Source organism: Podarcis pityusensis (assembly GCF_964106645.2).
Source record: "Podarcis pityusensis genome assembly, chromosome: 4".
NCBI lineage: Eukaryota > Metazoa > Chordata > Lepidosauria > Squamata > Lacertidae > Podarcis > Podarcis pityusensis.
In genome coordinates this window covers 37,101,645-37,116,293 of record NC_138027.1, presented here as the reverse complement: position 1 = coordinate 37,116,293, position 14,649 = coordinate 37,101,645, and the positions used below count along the sequence as shown (strand labels likewise).

The 14,649-nt window shown below is 46.0% G+C and overlaps 1 protein-coding gene across 7 annotated transcripts in view; it reads left to right on the top strand.

Annotated features, from left to right (window-relative positions):
• Positions 1-9,923: 9,923 nt before the first annotated feature.
• The window catches only part of CD47 (CD47 molecule), a 49,842-nt gene continuing 45,116 nt past the window's right edge, over positions 9,924-14,649 (top strand). For 5 of the 7 annotated variants that reach the window (XM_081002762.1, XM_081002757.1, XM_081002759.1 and 2 more), the window contains exons 1-2: positions 9,925-10,137; positions 14,086-14,439. In XM_081002762.1, coding sequence (XP_080858888.1) covers positions 10,089-10,137; positions 14,086-14,439 — 403 coding nt within the window. In that variant the 5' untranslated portion in view covers positions 9,925-10,088. Of the gene's footprint in view, positions 10,138-14,085; positions 14,440-14,649 lie in introns of all 7 variants that reach the window. The other 2 variants (XM_081002760.1, XM_081002761.1) reach the window with 2 other exon arrangements.

Sequence of the window (14,649 nt, the reverse complement as noted above, 5' to 3'; positions counted from 1 at the left end):
CTGTGCTCCTCCCACCCCATTCTCCGTCAATTAATGAGAAAAGAAATTGCATTCAAAAATTATCAATGCAGAGAAAATTTCTGTGAAATTCTCATGGGTCAGGTGCAGGGGTTTTACTTGTGCTTACACTACTTTTGAGGTGGTATGGGGTATCTGTAAGTATCCTTTCTTCATTGCAGAAATCGTCTTACTAATGGTCTGCTCTCTGCAGCCTTCCCAGGTGCCTGGGCTTCAATTAAAGCCCAGGGGAAATGTCCTGAGACAACTCTTCCCATGGGGATTTATCCAGATGACAGAGGTCAGGTAGCCAGGGAGGCTGCAGAGTGCCAGACAAATATTTACTGGGAAGAAACACCTTTGGCCAACTTGCCACAATAAGCAGCTCTCAAACTCCTCACACCCAGCAAAATGGTAATAAAATACTAAAGTTCTAACAAAGTTCTAACAAAATACTAAAGTCCTAACAAAGTTCTAAAGTGCCCTGAGAATTGAGAAAACAGAGTTTGGCACAGCACTTACATTTCAAAGATTGTGCTGAACTGAAACAGGAAGCTAGGCTGATAATGGGTTACCGAAAAGCAGAAGCATACTCATAAACCATCCAAATTACCACCTCATATTACGGGCAACCAGAATTACTTTATTAAAAGAGGTTCTTGTTGTTGTTGTTGGAGTTTAGAGTTACAAACAAGTCCAACTGCTAGCTTTGTCTTCCAGGCTTATCCATATGGACCAACAAAGAGAAACTCCTCCTAAACATATGGCTTGCTATTTATCAATATTCTTAATGAGAGTGACAAAAACCTGTAAACCCATTAATCTGGACATAACCTTTTAAACGGGGGCAGTGAACCTCTGGCCTGTGCACTAGACCCAGCCTGCAAACCATTGTTAATGGGCTGTCAGCTCCCTGGCAATTCCCCCCCCCCCCCCCCAATTTTATTGTGAGTTTCACCTGACCAAGCTGTCACTGTTGAGAGAGCTCAGCAAAGCGCTCTGGAAACAGGACTTTGATCTGTTCCAATTGTGAAACACTGGAGCAGACGGGAATGCCTTTCCTTTCCTGTATGTACTCATTTTCACAACCTTAAGATATCAATGACTTCCCTTCTTCTCTTTCCACGGTTCATTTTACATATCACAAATCCCTGCATATTTTACAAAAACGATATCATTCAGTCTCCCATTATAGCATCCATCAAAACTTATTTACACTGTTGAATTCATCTTAATGCTGCCAGCATTTTCAACTGCACACAATTACTTCCTGTATATTCAATAAACATTTTCCAATCTTCTCTAAACTTATGTTCTTCTTGTTCTCTTATTCTATATGTTAAGTCTGCAAGCTGCGCATATTCTGTCAACTTAAGTTGTCATTCTTCTTTGGTTAGGACCTTGCTCGTTTTCTATTTTGGGTCTAACATTGGCTGCAGTAGTGGCATACATAAATAACCTTTTTTGACATCTGGGAATTTCAGTCTGAATTATCCTCAACAGAAAAGACTCTTTTTTGGGGGAAAGTACTTTTAAACATTTCCCCCCCAATTCATTATGGATCATTTCCCAATAATCTTTTACCCTTTTACAAGTCCACTACATATGAAAGAATGTTCCCTCCACCTCTTTGCATCTCCAGCACTTATCTGATTCAGTCTTATACATCTTAGCAAGCCTACTCAGAGTTAAATGCCATCTGTAAATCATTTTCAAGTAGTTATTCAAAGAATAGCATGCTGCAAACTTCAAGTCACTTTTCTAGAGTTTTCCCCAGATGTTAAAATCTATATTGTGACCTATACCTATTGCCCAGTGAGGGATGGTAGAATCTGTCAGTTTGTTCTCTGATTCCTATTTTTCCAGTCACAAATTCAGTTCTCCATATTTCTTCAACCATTTGTGGTTGCCTTAAAAAAAAAATCCTTGTGAAATCTCTTCAGCATTTCAGTGTGGATTTCTCCGAATAAACACATTTGTGTATGCAGTTTGGAGAAATCGAAGCAGTTTTTCACAATATGATGCATTTTTGTATGTTATTTTTGCTAATATTTTTTTTTTATGCACTCTTTCCCCTAAAATGTGCATCTTAGTAAACATTCTTTGTTTGGAGAACTGCATCACAAAATTCAGAAGTGTGCGATTTGGGTCTCATTTCAGAGGGTGCAGATTTCATAGATTCAATTTTAAATGCAAACTGAATCATATCTCCCTCCCTTCAAACCTGAAGGTCCTGTATATGTTGTGAATTTGTATTCTTTGTGTTGAGGGGGGTGGTGAGCATGTGGTATGTTTATGTTTATTGCCACATTCCCCCCTTTTCAAGAAGCTTAGGAGCTGGTTTACCTGTTCCTCTAGTTTAAACACCTGTTCATTGAACTGGAGACCTGCCAGCACTATATCTGAGTCCTTTGAGTAACCCTGGAAAGAAAGATTCAAAAGCACACACAGGATTATAATAAGCATTATTCTAGGGATCTGTGGGCACCTTGGAGCTGATTTAATCCAATTGGACGATCAGGGGCCCTTAGCTTAGTAAATATGCAATCTCCCAGTTGCTTGCTGCCTGAGGTAACTAAAACTACAGTAACAGGTATGTTGGTATATTGGGGGGGGGTGTGTGGAACAGACAGGGTATATGTGTGAACTACAGGTTCACGAGGCATAGGCTGGAATTATCTTCGGCCATGTTGCCTTTCACCTCAAGATGTATTTCCACCAATCATATACATCATTACCTCATTTCATGTTTAATACACATGCACAATAAGCATTGCTAACTAAGCTTTGATTCTCACCTAGATCAGTTACATAGTGTTAGTATGCATGTCGGGAACCTGTGTTACGTGTAGCCATTTGCACCATGTATCAACTTATGTTCTAGCTTATGAGCTATATCTTTGTGATTTAAATACAGTCATACCTCAGGTTACAGATGCTGCAGATTGCGTTTTTTGGGTTACAGACACGCCGAAACCTGGAAGTACCGGAACGGGTTACTTCCAGGTTTCGGCAGTCGCTCATGTGCAGAAATTGTGCTTTGCGCATGCGCAGAAGCACTGAATCACAACCCACGTGTGCACAGACACTGCGCTGCAGGTTGTGAACGTGCCTCCCACACGGATCACGTTCGCAACCTGAGCGTCCACTGTATTAGCTGTCCTTCTCTCCCAGTGGGGGACGGCATCTTGCAAAATCATCAGTTTCTTAAAGCAACAAGTTACCATAACTTCTCTATTAGAAGCATATTCAAGGATTTATAGTGGTTTACATTATTACATTCATTATGGCCCTTTAGGCCACTACCACAGCAGGTGCTCCCACACCTCACTGGGTTGTTGGGGGGATTAAATGAGAAGGAGAACTATGTACACCTCCTTGGAGAAAAGGCGGGCTCTAAACGCAATAAATAAATAATAATAAATATTGAGAATGATTGCATTTACAGTGGTACCTCTGGTTAAGAACTTAATTCGTTCCAGAGGTCCGTTCTTAACCTGAAACTGTTCTTAACCTGAAGGACCACTTTAGCTAATGAGGCCTCCTGCTGCCGCCGCGCCGCCGGAGCACGATTTCTGTTCTCATCCTGAAGCAAAGTTCTTAACCCGAGGTACTATTTCTGGGTTAGCGGAGTCTGTAACCTCAAGCGCCTGTAACCTGAAGCGTCTGTAACTCGAGGTACCACTGTATATACCACATTTTCCTACAAGGAGGTCATGGCTGCATCCCTAGATCTCTGCCCCACCCATTTTATCCTGGAACATAGCTGTCAACGTTTCCCTTTTTTAAAGGGAAATTCCCTTATTCCAAATAGGATTCTTCGCAAGAAAAGGGAAAAGTTGACAGCTATGCAACCCTGTGAGGTAGGCTAAGAGGCACAGCATGATGGCTGTGCGGGGATCCGACCCTGGAACGCCCTGCTGTCATGCAAATAACTTCAACTGCTATCTCGCTACTGTTGTGATGTTGCAAATAAGTGCTAATTTCCTCACAGAGCTACAGCTGTTAGTTAATAGTCCCCGTCCCCCCGTTGATGAGCACATTTGTTGCACAGCTGCTTTGCTGAGTGGCAAACCCTTCGGAGAGGCACGACCAGCAACTGGTTGTGTGTACGTGCCGCCGCTCGTCGCCGAGCGTGGGTGTGCTAGGCAGCCGGGAGTGGGTGGGCTCTGAGAGCCTGCCTTGGCAGCAGGGAGATGAGTGGGTGTGCTGTTGCAGCTGCAGCTATCTGGACCCGGCAGTACACCAAGCTTTGCACAGTCATCTCATCACAGACAGACCGTGCACTGTGTGTGACTGAGTGCAAGCCCAACGCTGCCACACACAGAGACACACAAACCTAGCTTCCTTCTCCTGTCTATTCACTCATTATCTCGGGAGCTGAACTGAGACTCCTCGCCTCCCCCCCGCCCCCAAATCCTTGTCTCCTTGGCTGCTTCTCAGCTGGGCTCCATTTCTGCTGGCTACAAATGAGCGCCTTTTGACTCCCACTGCCGAGAGGAGGCTGGCTGAGTCTAGGCATCAGCTTCCTCCCCGCCCGCTCCCCGCTTTGCAAGCTCTCCCCTTCCCATCGCATGGCCTTTTTACAGCCAGCTGGGCTGAATCGCTTTAGGGGACCCTGATCGCAGAGAGGGAGAGATCTCCGAGTGCTTCATGACTTTTCAGGCAGAAAACATAATTAATTTGGGGTCAGGGGGCAAAGAAGCCTCCATCGAGGATGGGAGCAGGGAAGCAAGAACCCCCCACCCCCCACATGCCCTAGATCACAAACTACAGAATTATACATTTTGTTGCTTGTATACACTGAATAAGGCTTCTAGCAGGATTTAATCTGAGCTAGTCTCAGTCCTGAAACCAGTTTCTTATTGCCAAAAAAAAAAACAAAAAACCTTGGCAGTGGAATACAAGAGAACTTTGGAGCATGTGCAGTGAGCATTTTTTCCCTCATAACACAAAAACCAAGCCCCTTAGGACCTGCAGCTTCTAGGCAGGCTGCACTTCCTGCTATCATTTGTTTTTATAAATTAACAACTGTACTTCTATTACAGCTTTGTACAATTGGTTTACCTTTGTTCAAATTGTATTTTCTGCAGTCTATTTATACTTCTAAGGTTTTGGCTGTGATCCTAGGCATAGCTGAATGAGAGAAAGGCCCATTCAACAGATTGGAATTGTCTTCTTGAGGAAAAATGCATTGTGTTGTGCTCTTTGCCAGCTTATTTTACAAAGGTGCCAGCAGAATGCAAATGCTGAAACCATATCTCTCCACTTAACCTATATACGGGCACAGTTATCCTCTGCAATAAGCAGAATGGAGTGAACAATATGTCTTGCATAATTTTATTCAATTTATATCCCACCCTTCCTCCCAAAGGAGCCCAGGGTAGCAAACATTCACAATAGAACAGATTTCAAAACATTCTAAAATCAGTTTAGAACATTTCAAAAACAATAATCTCAGAGTTGCCAGGAACAGTATCTTTCAGACATCAAGTACGTGAGTAAACAGGAATGTTTTAAAATATTCATTTATACCTCACCTTTTAGCCCCTGCCATAAAGCACATCGCTCATCCATTTCTTCCTATCCTAGGTTCAATTCTTCAGTTTAGGGGTACAATTTGCTCCTTGCTAATACGAGTTGCACACCTGTTCAGACCGTCTTCTAGAGCTTCATTCTATTATTTCAGTCAGTAGCTGTCAGGCAAACACCCATATTCCAATATCTATATATTATACAAAACATTTAATAATAATATTTCTTACCTGCCGGTCACCATGAGATCCCAGGGACCATTACAACAATCTAACAATACAATATTAAATATTACAATTAAGATAATAAGGTGGGCTGTAAAAAAAATTATGAAAGTTCCAGAAACACCTCTGTGGGGAGGGAATTCCAGTTTAGGGGTTGTCATAAAGAATGCACTCTCTCCGGGCCATCAACCCCCAAACTTATGAGAGGTGGTGGTGGTAAAAGTACCAAGCCCCCTCCCCCCATGATCATTTTAACACCTGAGAGGGCCTGTAGGCTAGGAGGCAGTCTTTCACATATGTGGGGCCTATGCCAATCAGGCCTTTAAACATTTTGAATTGGGCCTGGAAACAAACTGGAAACCAGTGCAGCTGTTTTAAAACAGGGGTTATGTGAGTTCTAAATGGAAGCCTGGCCAGTGTATTTTCATAGAATCATGGAATTGTGGAACTGGAAGTGACCACAGGAGTCATCTAGTCCAACCCCCTGCAACGCAGTAATCTTTTGCCCAATGTGGGCCCGAACCCATAATCCTGAGATTGCGAGTCTCGGGCTCCACAGACTGAACTATCATGCGCTTTGGACTAGTTGAAGATTCCAAGCCGTCTTCAAGGGCAGCCCCATGTAGGGTGCACTGCAGCAATCCAGACTGGTTTTTAACCTACTTTTCTATTTGAAAGATCACCAAAGCTTACAGTAGTGATGATGATGATGATAGGTTATGAAACATGATAAAACTACCAACAAACCAAACAACCAAAAGAGAGCAAAGCAGAGCAGCAGATTGCCTTGTAAAACAGCAGCAGAAATATTGGTCTATAAATATGGCATTCCACAACTGTGGCACTGTGACTGAAAAGGCTGTCTTGGAAAATGATATACCGGTGGTATTTAAATCCTAAGTTAGCAAAAATGTATAGGACAAGTTCAAATACTTTCTGGAAATGTAAAGAAAAAGAAGGTACCTTTGATAATATGTGGTCCACTTGTAAGGTAATAAAAGCCTTCTTGGAAAGGATATATAATGAAATGAAAAAGAAAGCTTAAAATAACTTTTGTTATGAAACCAGAAGCTTTTTTTATTAGGAATTACATGTAGCGTCATACCAAAGGACCCGAAGAGACTTTTTATGTACGGAACAACAGCCACGTGGATGCTACTAGCCCAGAGATGGAAAGAAGACGAAGTCCCTACCAGAGAAGATTGGCAAACTAAGCTGATGGACTATGGCAAAATGGCAAAACTGACTGGAAAAGTCAGAAAACAAGAGGACAATTTTTTTTATTATAGAATGGCTAAAAAATATAAGTAACAGTACTTAAGTGACCACTGTAAGCAGATGGAAACAAGAGCACGATTTTTATTCACTTGTAGTGTAAAATTTATTATGGACAATATGGTTTGATAGAAATTCTGGATCACGGATGAATATGCAGTTCCAGATGTTTAAATTGAGACTCCATGGGGGGATGGGGGGGAGTCCCAAGATTCAGAGAATCTCTTTATTTAGATATGTATTATTTTGTTTATTTACATGTTGCATTTGTAAAACCAATAAAAACAATTTCACAGAGGAAAAAAAAAATTAAAAGGCTGTCTTGGACTCACCTACTATACCTTGGGACAGGGGGACAGGATGGGACATGGGACAAAGCTTCTGATCTCAATCTGAGTTTTTGGGAAAGTGCGTATTGGAAAAGGCAGTCCTTATCATGACCGCTTCAGGCTTTAAAAGTCCAAACCAACGCATGGAATGGACTCAAAAACAAACTGAATCTAATGAAGGTGGAACAATATTGGGTGTACGTCAGGGGGGATAGGGAACCTGTGGCCCTCCAAATTTTGTATATACTATGGGTTGCCCTCTCCCTGACCACTAGCTGGGGCTGATGGGAGTTGGAGTACCACAATGTCCAGATGACTGCACTATCTAGATGACTGCAATGTCTAGATGCCCTTCCTATTCCTGGCATGCAGGGAACTCCTGTTTGTATTCTGGCAGTTACATTCTGAACCGGTAGAAGTTCCTGAGCACTCTTCCGAGTGAGCCCCATGTGGAACATAATGCAGTAGTCTTTTTTAATATGTCACTGTGACATGAATTACAGTGGCCAGCTTCGTCTTCTCAAGGAGGGGCGAGGCAGGAATACCAACTCTCCGGGAAGAGGGATTGAAAACTCTGAAAACTGTAGCTCTCTGAAGGAAATAGGGGTCTCCTGACAACTCTAACCCTTAAGCAGACTGCCGTTCCCAGGATTCATCCAGTTCCCAGGACACATGGATGTCTCCAGTGATATAAAAGTGCTTTAAATGATGCACTTTGATGCAGATGTGGCAAGAACGAGCTGGGTATCCCAGCCCTGGCATTGCCCACCCCTTGACGCACCCCGTTTTTGCCCTTTCCATCGGAATAACTTCCATTAGTTATGCTTGAAAGGACAGCCAGAGTGTTCCTGGCTGGAAGGGTTGGAAAAGAAGATAGCTTAGCAATGAATATATTGTGCAGTGTAATTAGATTTGTCTCTGTGTACTTAATTTACATTTTATGTTATGGCTGCAAAATGTCATTTGTGCACTTTTGTAAAATACCCTGGAATTACCGTATTTTTTGCACCATAACACTCACTTTTTTCCTCCTAGAAAGTAAGGGGAAATGTCTGTGCGTGTTATGGAGGGAATGCCTACGGGTGGCATGCCTACGGATTTTCCTCCGCTAAAAACTACGTGCGTGTTATGGTCGGGCGCGTGTTATAGAGTGAAAAATACGGTATATGGTTCCCCACCCCCATTTATTACGAGAACGGGGCTTAAATGTTAGAACGGCCTGAAACTTGTGCCGTGCAGCAGATGACCAACAGTCTCCAACGTGGCTGAGTAGCATCTAAATGAGCCCTAATTCAGCCTTGTAAATGAATGCATGGGGTGGGGGTGGTAGAGGAGCAAGAGACAGCACTGCCCCTCCTTCAGCAGCCTGCCGCATGTCCAGGCTGAGCAAAGAGGATTCCCTCCTCTAGCAGCCAACTAGGTTTCTGTGGCACAGAGCATAGATGGAATTTGCCCTTCGCCCACCAGTCCTCCCGTCTGCCTACCTGCAATTCCATGCTCTCCCCTTCCTACCTACCAAGGCTACTAAGTAAGTAGTATGCAAGGCTGCCTTAATGCACTGAAAAGGGTGTGCTTGTGTTAGATGACAGTAACAAAGTATCTGGGGAAAGGGACAATAAAGAACATAAATATCCCCATTATTTTGGTTCTGATGTTCCCCAGCACAACCTGATTGTTTTCAATAGGGGAAAAATATATATAGTTGTCAACGGGCGTAATAATTCCCCACATTTAACTTCAAACGTTTCAAAAGCGTTGGTTTAATTAAACTTTATTGATGATGATAGAGTCACAAGGCAGCAGGCAAAGCGAAGGTAGGCGAATTGGATGCGAGATTTAAAAGCTCTCATCTTCAATCTTAATTTCCCAGGGAATGATAAAGAGCGTATTTAGGATCGGGCCACTGAAGGTCCAGAGGACGGGAAAACCTTTTATCAGCATATAGGCTTCACGCAACTTTTTCCCCCCAGTGTTGAAAACGCTCGGCAGTCCTTCCCGCGCAGGCAAGGCAAGAGGCAGCGCCTCGACCAAGGCGATCTCCGCAAGCTGCGCGGACCAGCGCCCGTTCCCATCTCGCCCCAGGCTGCATCCACTTAAGACGGGCGAGGCGGTATCCTTGACGGCGCCCGCCTCGCGCAAGTTTCCGTGTGACTCAGAATTCCTCCTCGGTTCCTCGCCAGTTGCTCGGCGTTGACTCCGAAGCTGGCGCGCGGCTCGGCGCGCTAGAACCGCCCAGGACTCCGCCAACCGCCGGCTGGGAGACTCGGGAGAGCGGTCGTTAGCAGCGTCGGCTCCGAGGCGGACCCACCGGACTCACCCCCACCCCCAAAATCAACCCCGTCTGGGCAGCAGGTCCCGACCGCCCCGCTCGTTTCCGAGCCGAAAGGGAGAAGGGATTTGGGGAGGAGCGCGCGGCGGCGGCGGCGGCGGCGAGGAGCACCGGGCTCGGCTTCGCCTCTCTGGGGCCGCGGGCGCGGAGGGCTTCCGCTCTCCCCCGCCTCCTCCGCCTTCCCCTCCCGCGGCGGAGAGCGAAAGCAAAAGCCGCGTGTGGCCCCGCCCCGCGCGCTGCGGCTGGAGGGAGCAGCGGAAGCTCGTCAGGCTGCGGGTTGGGCGACTCCGGGTCCCCGCTCCGGCTCCTCCGGCGCCCCCGCCCGCTCCCTCCCTCGGCTCGCCAGGAAGAATCAGTGCAGCGGAGAGCGGCGGCGGCTTGCCCACCCCGAGGCTGGACATGTGGGCGCTGAGCGTGTGTTGGGTGCTGCTGGGCACTCTGGGCGCCGGTGAGTTGCCTTGGCTCTTTCTCTCTCCCCTTCCCCCCCCCCCGCCCTCCTGCCAACCCTCCGCGGGGCGTTTAACTGCCCGGACGACTTTCGCCCCTCGCGTCAGAACGCGGGAGCTTCGCCCTGCGCTTTTTGCGCTTCGCAGGTGGAGCAGGTTTGGAGTAGTGGCGGCGGCGCAGTTCTCTCTCTCTCTCTCTTTCCCCCGCCCTCAGGCCCCAGGGCAGGCAGGGGGTTGGGAGGGGGTGGGGGTCGAGGATGGACCACCCAGGTGCGCGGCTGGCTGTTCTTGGCAGGTGGGAGCCCGCGCCGTCCTTGGCGAGGGAGCCGCTGCTGGTCCCACCAAAGTGCGCAATGACGGGCAGGGCTTCGCTTTGCGCCACGTCCCCTCCCTTCGAGCGAGCCCGCTGTTTAGGCGGGCGCTGGGGTTGATGCGCGCTGGGATTGGCTTCCCCCCTTCCCGACGCCTGACGCTTTCCATAAGCTCCGCTTCAGGATTCCTGCTGCTCGGAGTGTGCGGGGAAGCGGAGCCGACAGCAGGCTCTCGTATGTGTGTGTGTGTGAATGAGACTACGAGGTGGGAACTGGGGCGCTGGCAAGCCTGGCACTTGCCGTGCCTGGAACCAGGCGGGAGACATGGAGGGAATGTCCCTTTCCCCTCTCCCCTCCCTCCGCCTGCTTGTTTCCGAGAAGCGGTGCTTCCGTGGCTGCTCTTAGGAGGGCCGGGCTCCCGCTGGCGTTTTCGCACCTAATCATCATCGGCGATGGCTGCTGCCCTTGAAAGTACCCACCTAAACTGCTGTGGCAGCGGGTAATCCGTCTCCCTCTGTGTGGCTGCTGTTCCCTGAAAACTTCGGAGGACATGTGCACAGCAGTTACGCACAGCTGTCGAACTGGAACGGGGATCCCGTGTGGAGAGAGGGGCATGGAGTGGGATATGGCAGGGAGAGCATTCCTTTCCCCTGGGCTGCTTCCTTCTCAACATGCAGAAGTAATCTGCGGAATAATCCATGCTGGGCCTTTGTCGCAGCCGGTTAATGGGGTGGGGTTAACCAACATGCCTTGTCAAGCAGCACACAAAAGTTGCCAGCCTGCAGGAAGAAAAATCTTTTTTCACTAGCCTATTGGGGGCTAGCAGAAGAGGGGGACAGAGAGCTATCTCTTTAGCACCATCCCACTGCATTTCTGTTCTGGGCACAGAAGAGGGCCTTGCCTGCTCACTCACCAAATGGTATTCTGTGCATGGTACTTGACTGCAAAGCAGTTCCTTATTGCCTGTGGTTTCCTCCTCCTAGCCTGTGGTTTTCACGCTGCTAGAGTTTGTGAGCCTGCCTCCATTCCCTTGTCCGTGAATTGCAGAGGTCGGAGGCATCAGGTGAAGCAAACTCTGCTGTTGAGCCTATAGCTTTGGTGACCCTTCAGAGGACCCACATCTGTTGGCCTGCAAGCTTTCCAAGTTGCTGGGTTACGCAGGCAGTGCAAGTGCTCAAGTTACACAACATGTGCCGCTGTCAGCCACCTACAGGTTTAATAAATTATATGCATCAACCTTTCGGCTCAAGCACGTAAGCAGTCTGTAGTGTGTGAGAGAGTTAAAGTGGGAGTTTTGAAGAGGAACAGAAAAGGCTAAGCTGGGTTGCATAGAAGATGGGGACTAGGTTAGCTCAACATAAAGACCTAAAAGTTAATGATATCAAAATTGAAATCTGTAAACAACTAGTGCACCTGCTTTTCAGACAGCAGGTAGGACACCTTCAAATCATGTCAGCTTTCTGTGGGCAAAAATTTCCTACTCTGTTACAAGATGTAGCAGTGCCCACCAACTTGGATGACTTTTAAAGGATTAGGCAAATTCATGGAGGATAAGGGTTTATGTTCTACTTTCACTGCTGGAGGTAGTATTCCTCTATATACCTGCTGCTGAGAATCATCGGTGTGGAGAGTGTTCTTGCTTTTGAGTCATGTAGGCTTCCCACTGGCATCTGGTTGGCCACTGTGACAATAGGATGTTGTACTAGATAGGCCTTTGGTCTGATCCAGCAGGCTCATCTTATGTTCTGACCAAGTGGTCTTGTCAACATTAAATAGAAGAAAAGAAAATTAACAGAGCAACTTTGTCTATGCAGATATGCCAAGAGACCCTTGCACTGGTGCATTTCCTGCATGAATTAACCTGCATCCTAATGGGTCCTGCCTGCAGGGGGGCAGCCCTTTCATTGACTCATATGGGGTCAATTTTAGTTGCACTTGAAGGTTTGGTGGTGTAAATTACACTAAACTTTGTCCGTGGGACTAGGAAATTTGGATGCAGAGTAACTTTGCTAATTCATTTCTTTGCCCTGACATGCTCATTGCATACGTTGGGCATACCCCTTCTTTGCCCTTTCCACCAGCAACAACTTCCAGCATGGCTTGCCCTTAGCCGGTGTTAATAGTTATGTTTGGATAAATCATAAATGCTGCTTTAAGGTCAGCTCAGCCAGGAGTGGGAAGTATTCCACAACCCAACCTTGCTCAGGAAGAATGATTGGAGATTAGAAGTGCACCACCTGAGTATTTTTTTGTGAGCATTCCCAATATCTTTCTTCCAATGACCAAGGAATGGTGCTTTAAGAGTTTTCAAATGCTGACAGTTGAAGGGAAATCTCAAAATAATGCTTTTAATTTGGTCCAAGATTCTTACTATCTGTAAAGGAGAGAAGGGGTTTAGGCTGCAGTCCTGTCTACTCAGAAGTAAATCCACTTGAGTTTGATTAGCGTTGTTGTTGTTGTTGCTGCTGCTGCTGTTCCTGTTGTTTAGTCGTTTAGTCATGTCCGACTCTTCGTGACCCCATGGACCAGAGCACGCCAGGCACTCCTGTCCTCCACTGCCTCCCACAGTTTGGTCAGACTCATGTTTGTAGCTTCGAGAACACAGTCCAGCCATCTCGCCCTCTGTCGTCCCCGTCTCCTTGTGCCCTCAATCTTTCCCAACATCAGGGTCTTTTCCAGGAAGTCTTCTCTTCTCATGAGGTGACCAAAGTAATGGAGCCTCAGCTTCAGGATCTGTCCTTCCAGTGAGCACTCAGGGCTGATTTCCTTAAGAAGGGATACGTTTGATCTTCTTGCAGTCCATGGGACTCTCAAGAGTCTCCTCCAGCACCATAATTCAAAAGCATCAATTCTTTGGCGATCAGCCTTCTTTATGGTCCAGCTCTCACTTCCATACATCACTACTTTACTCCTGGGGTAAATGGGGTTAGGACTGCAGACTTACTTTCAAAACAACTCTCTTCTGGGGAATTAGAATTATTTGAAACCAGGTGAGGCCTGTGACAGTACTATAGCCTTGGGGGTCTCAATAATTTAAACACCATTGTAAGCCACAAGATGATGCTCAGGCCTATGAAGTGCCAATAAGTCTTTGAGTAGCTAATAAATTGACACATAGAATTGTAAATCTCTGAAGTGTAGAAGCTTTGTGAAACTATAGGACAGCAAACTTATATTGTCTGATATTGGTAAAACAGAGATGTTCCTAAGCTGAATATTTTAGAAACTCTTGCCTGTTTAGGCCCCACCTTCTCTCTGATATGATTAAGATGGCTTGACAACAGTACTGGTACAAAGCAATCACAACAAATAATTGGGAGTGTGGGGGGGATTATCCCAAACATTGGAATATCAAATAATGCAGAGGAAAAACTGATAGCTGGCTTGTTTTCCCTTTCTGTGCTGCTGTTACCTGATGTTCTTCTGAGGCAGCGTTAGTGATGGAGTAATTAACAAAAGTTTCCACAATTTTGGCTAATAGTGGCACAGTACATCCAGAACTGTTCTTAAGTGGCCCTCATTCTATGAGTTTGTACAGGGGTAGTCCTCAGCAGAATGTACCTTCCAAAAGTTATCAACACTAGCATGGACTTAATTCTTTCTGTTCAAATAAGTAACAGTTGTTTTTCCTTCTTGCAGGTTCTGCCCAGTTGATGTTTAAGAAGATTCACAATGTTTCCTTTGATGTCTGTAATACAACCGAAATTATCATACCGTGCATAGTTACTAATCTACAAAGGTTCAGCAGAGATGAAATGTTTTTGAACTGGAAAATAGATGGGAAAGAGTTTTTTACTTATGATGGCTATGAGAACAGGTATTTCAGAAACAATACTTTTTTGAGTGTAGATCTACTGGATATAGCGAACCTAACTGCTGGTGTTGCATCAATCAAGATGTCTCTAAAGGAAGCCGTTCCTGGAAACTACACGTGTATAGTAGTAGAAAGAAACAGAGAAGGAGAGCATGTAATTGAACTTCGATATGGTACACGTAAGTTATTTGTCTTGTTTTTATCTGTTCTGTATCAAGACTGGTGCTTTTAAAGGCCGATGTATAATTTATCTGGATTCTTGGGTGAATGACAAAGTAGCCAGGGGTCCACACATTTTAGTTTAGTAGCCAGCTAGAATTGGTGCTGACAATGGAGTCTTTCCCTCCCCTGAGACTTCTGTGGCTGCTAGAGGAGGGCAGGGTGGGGTG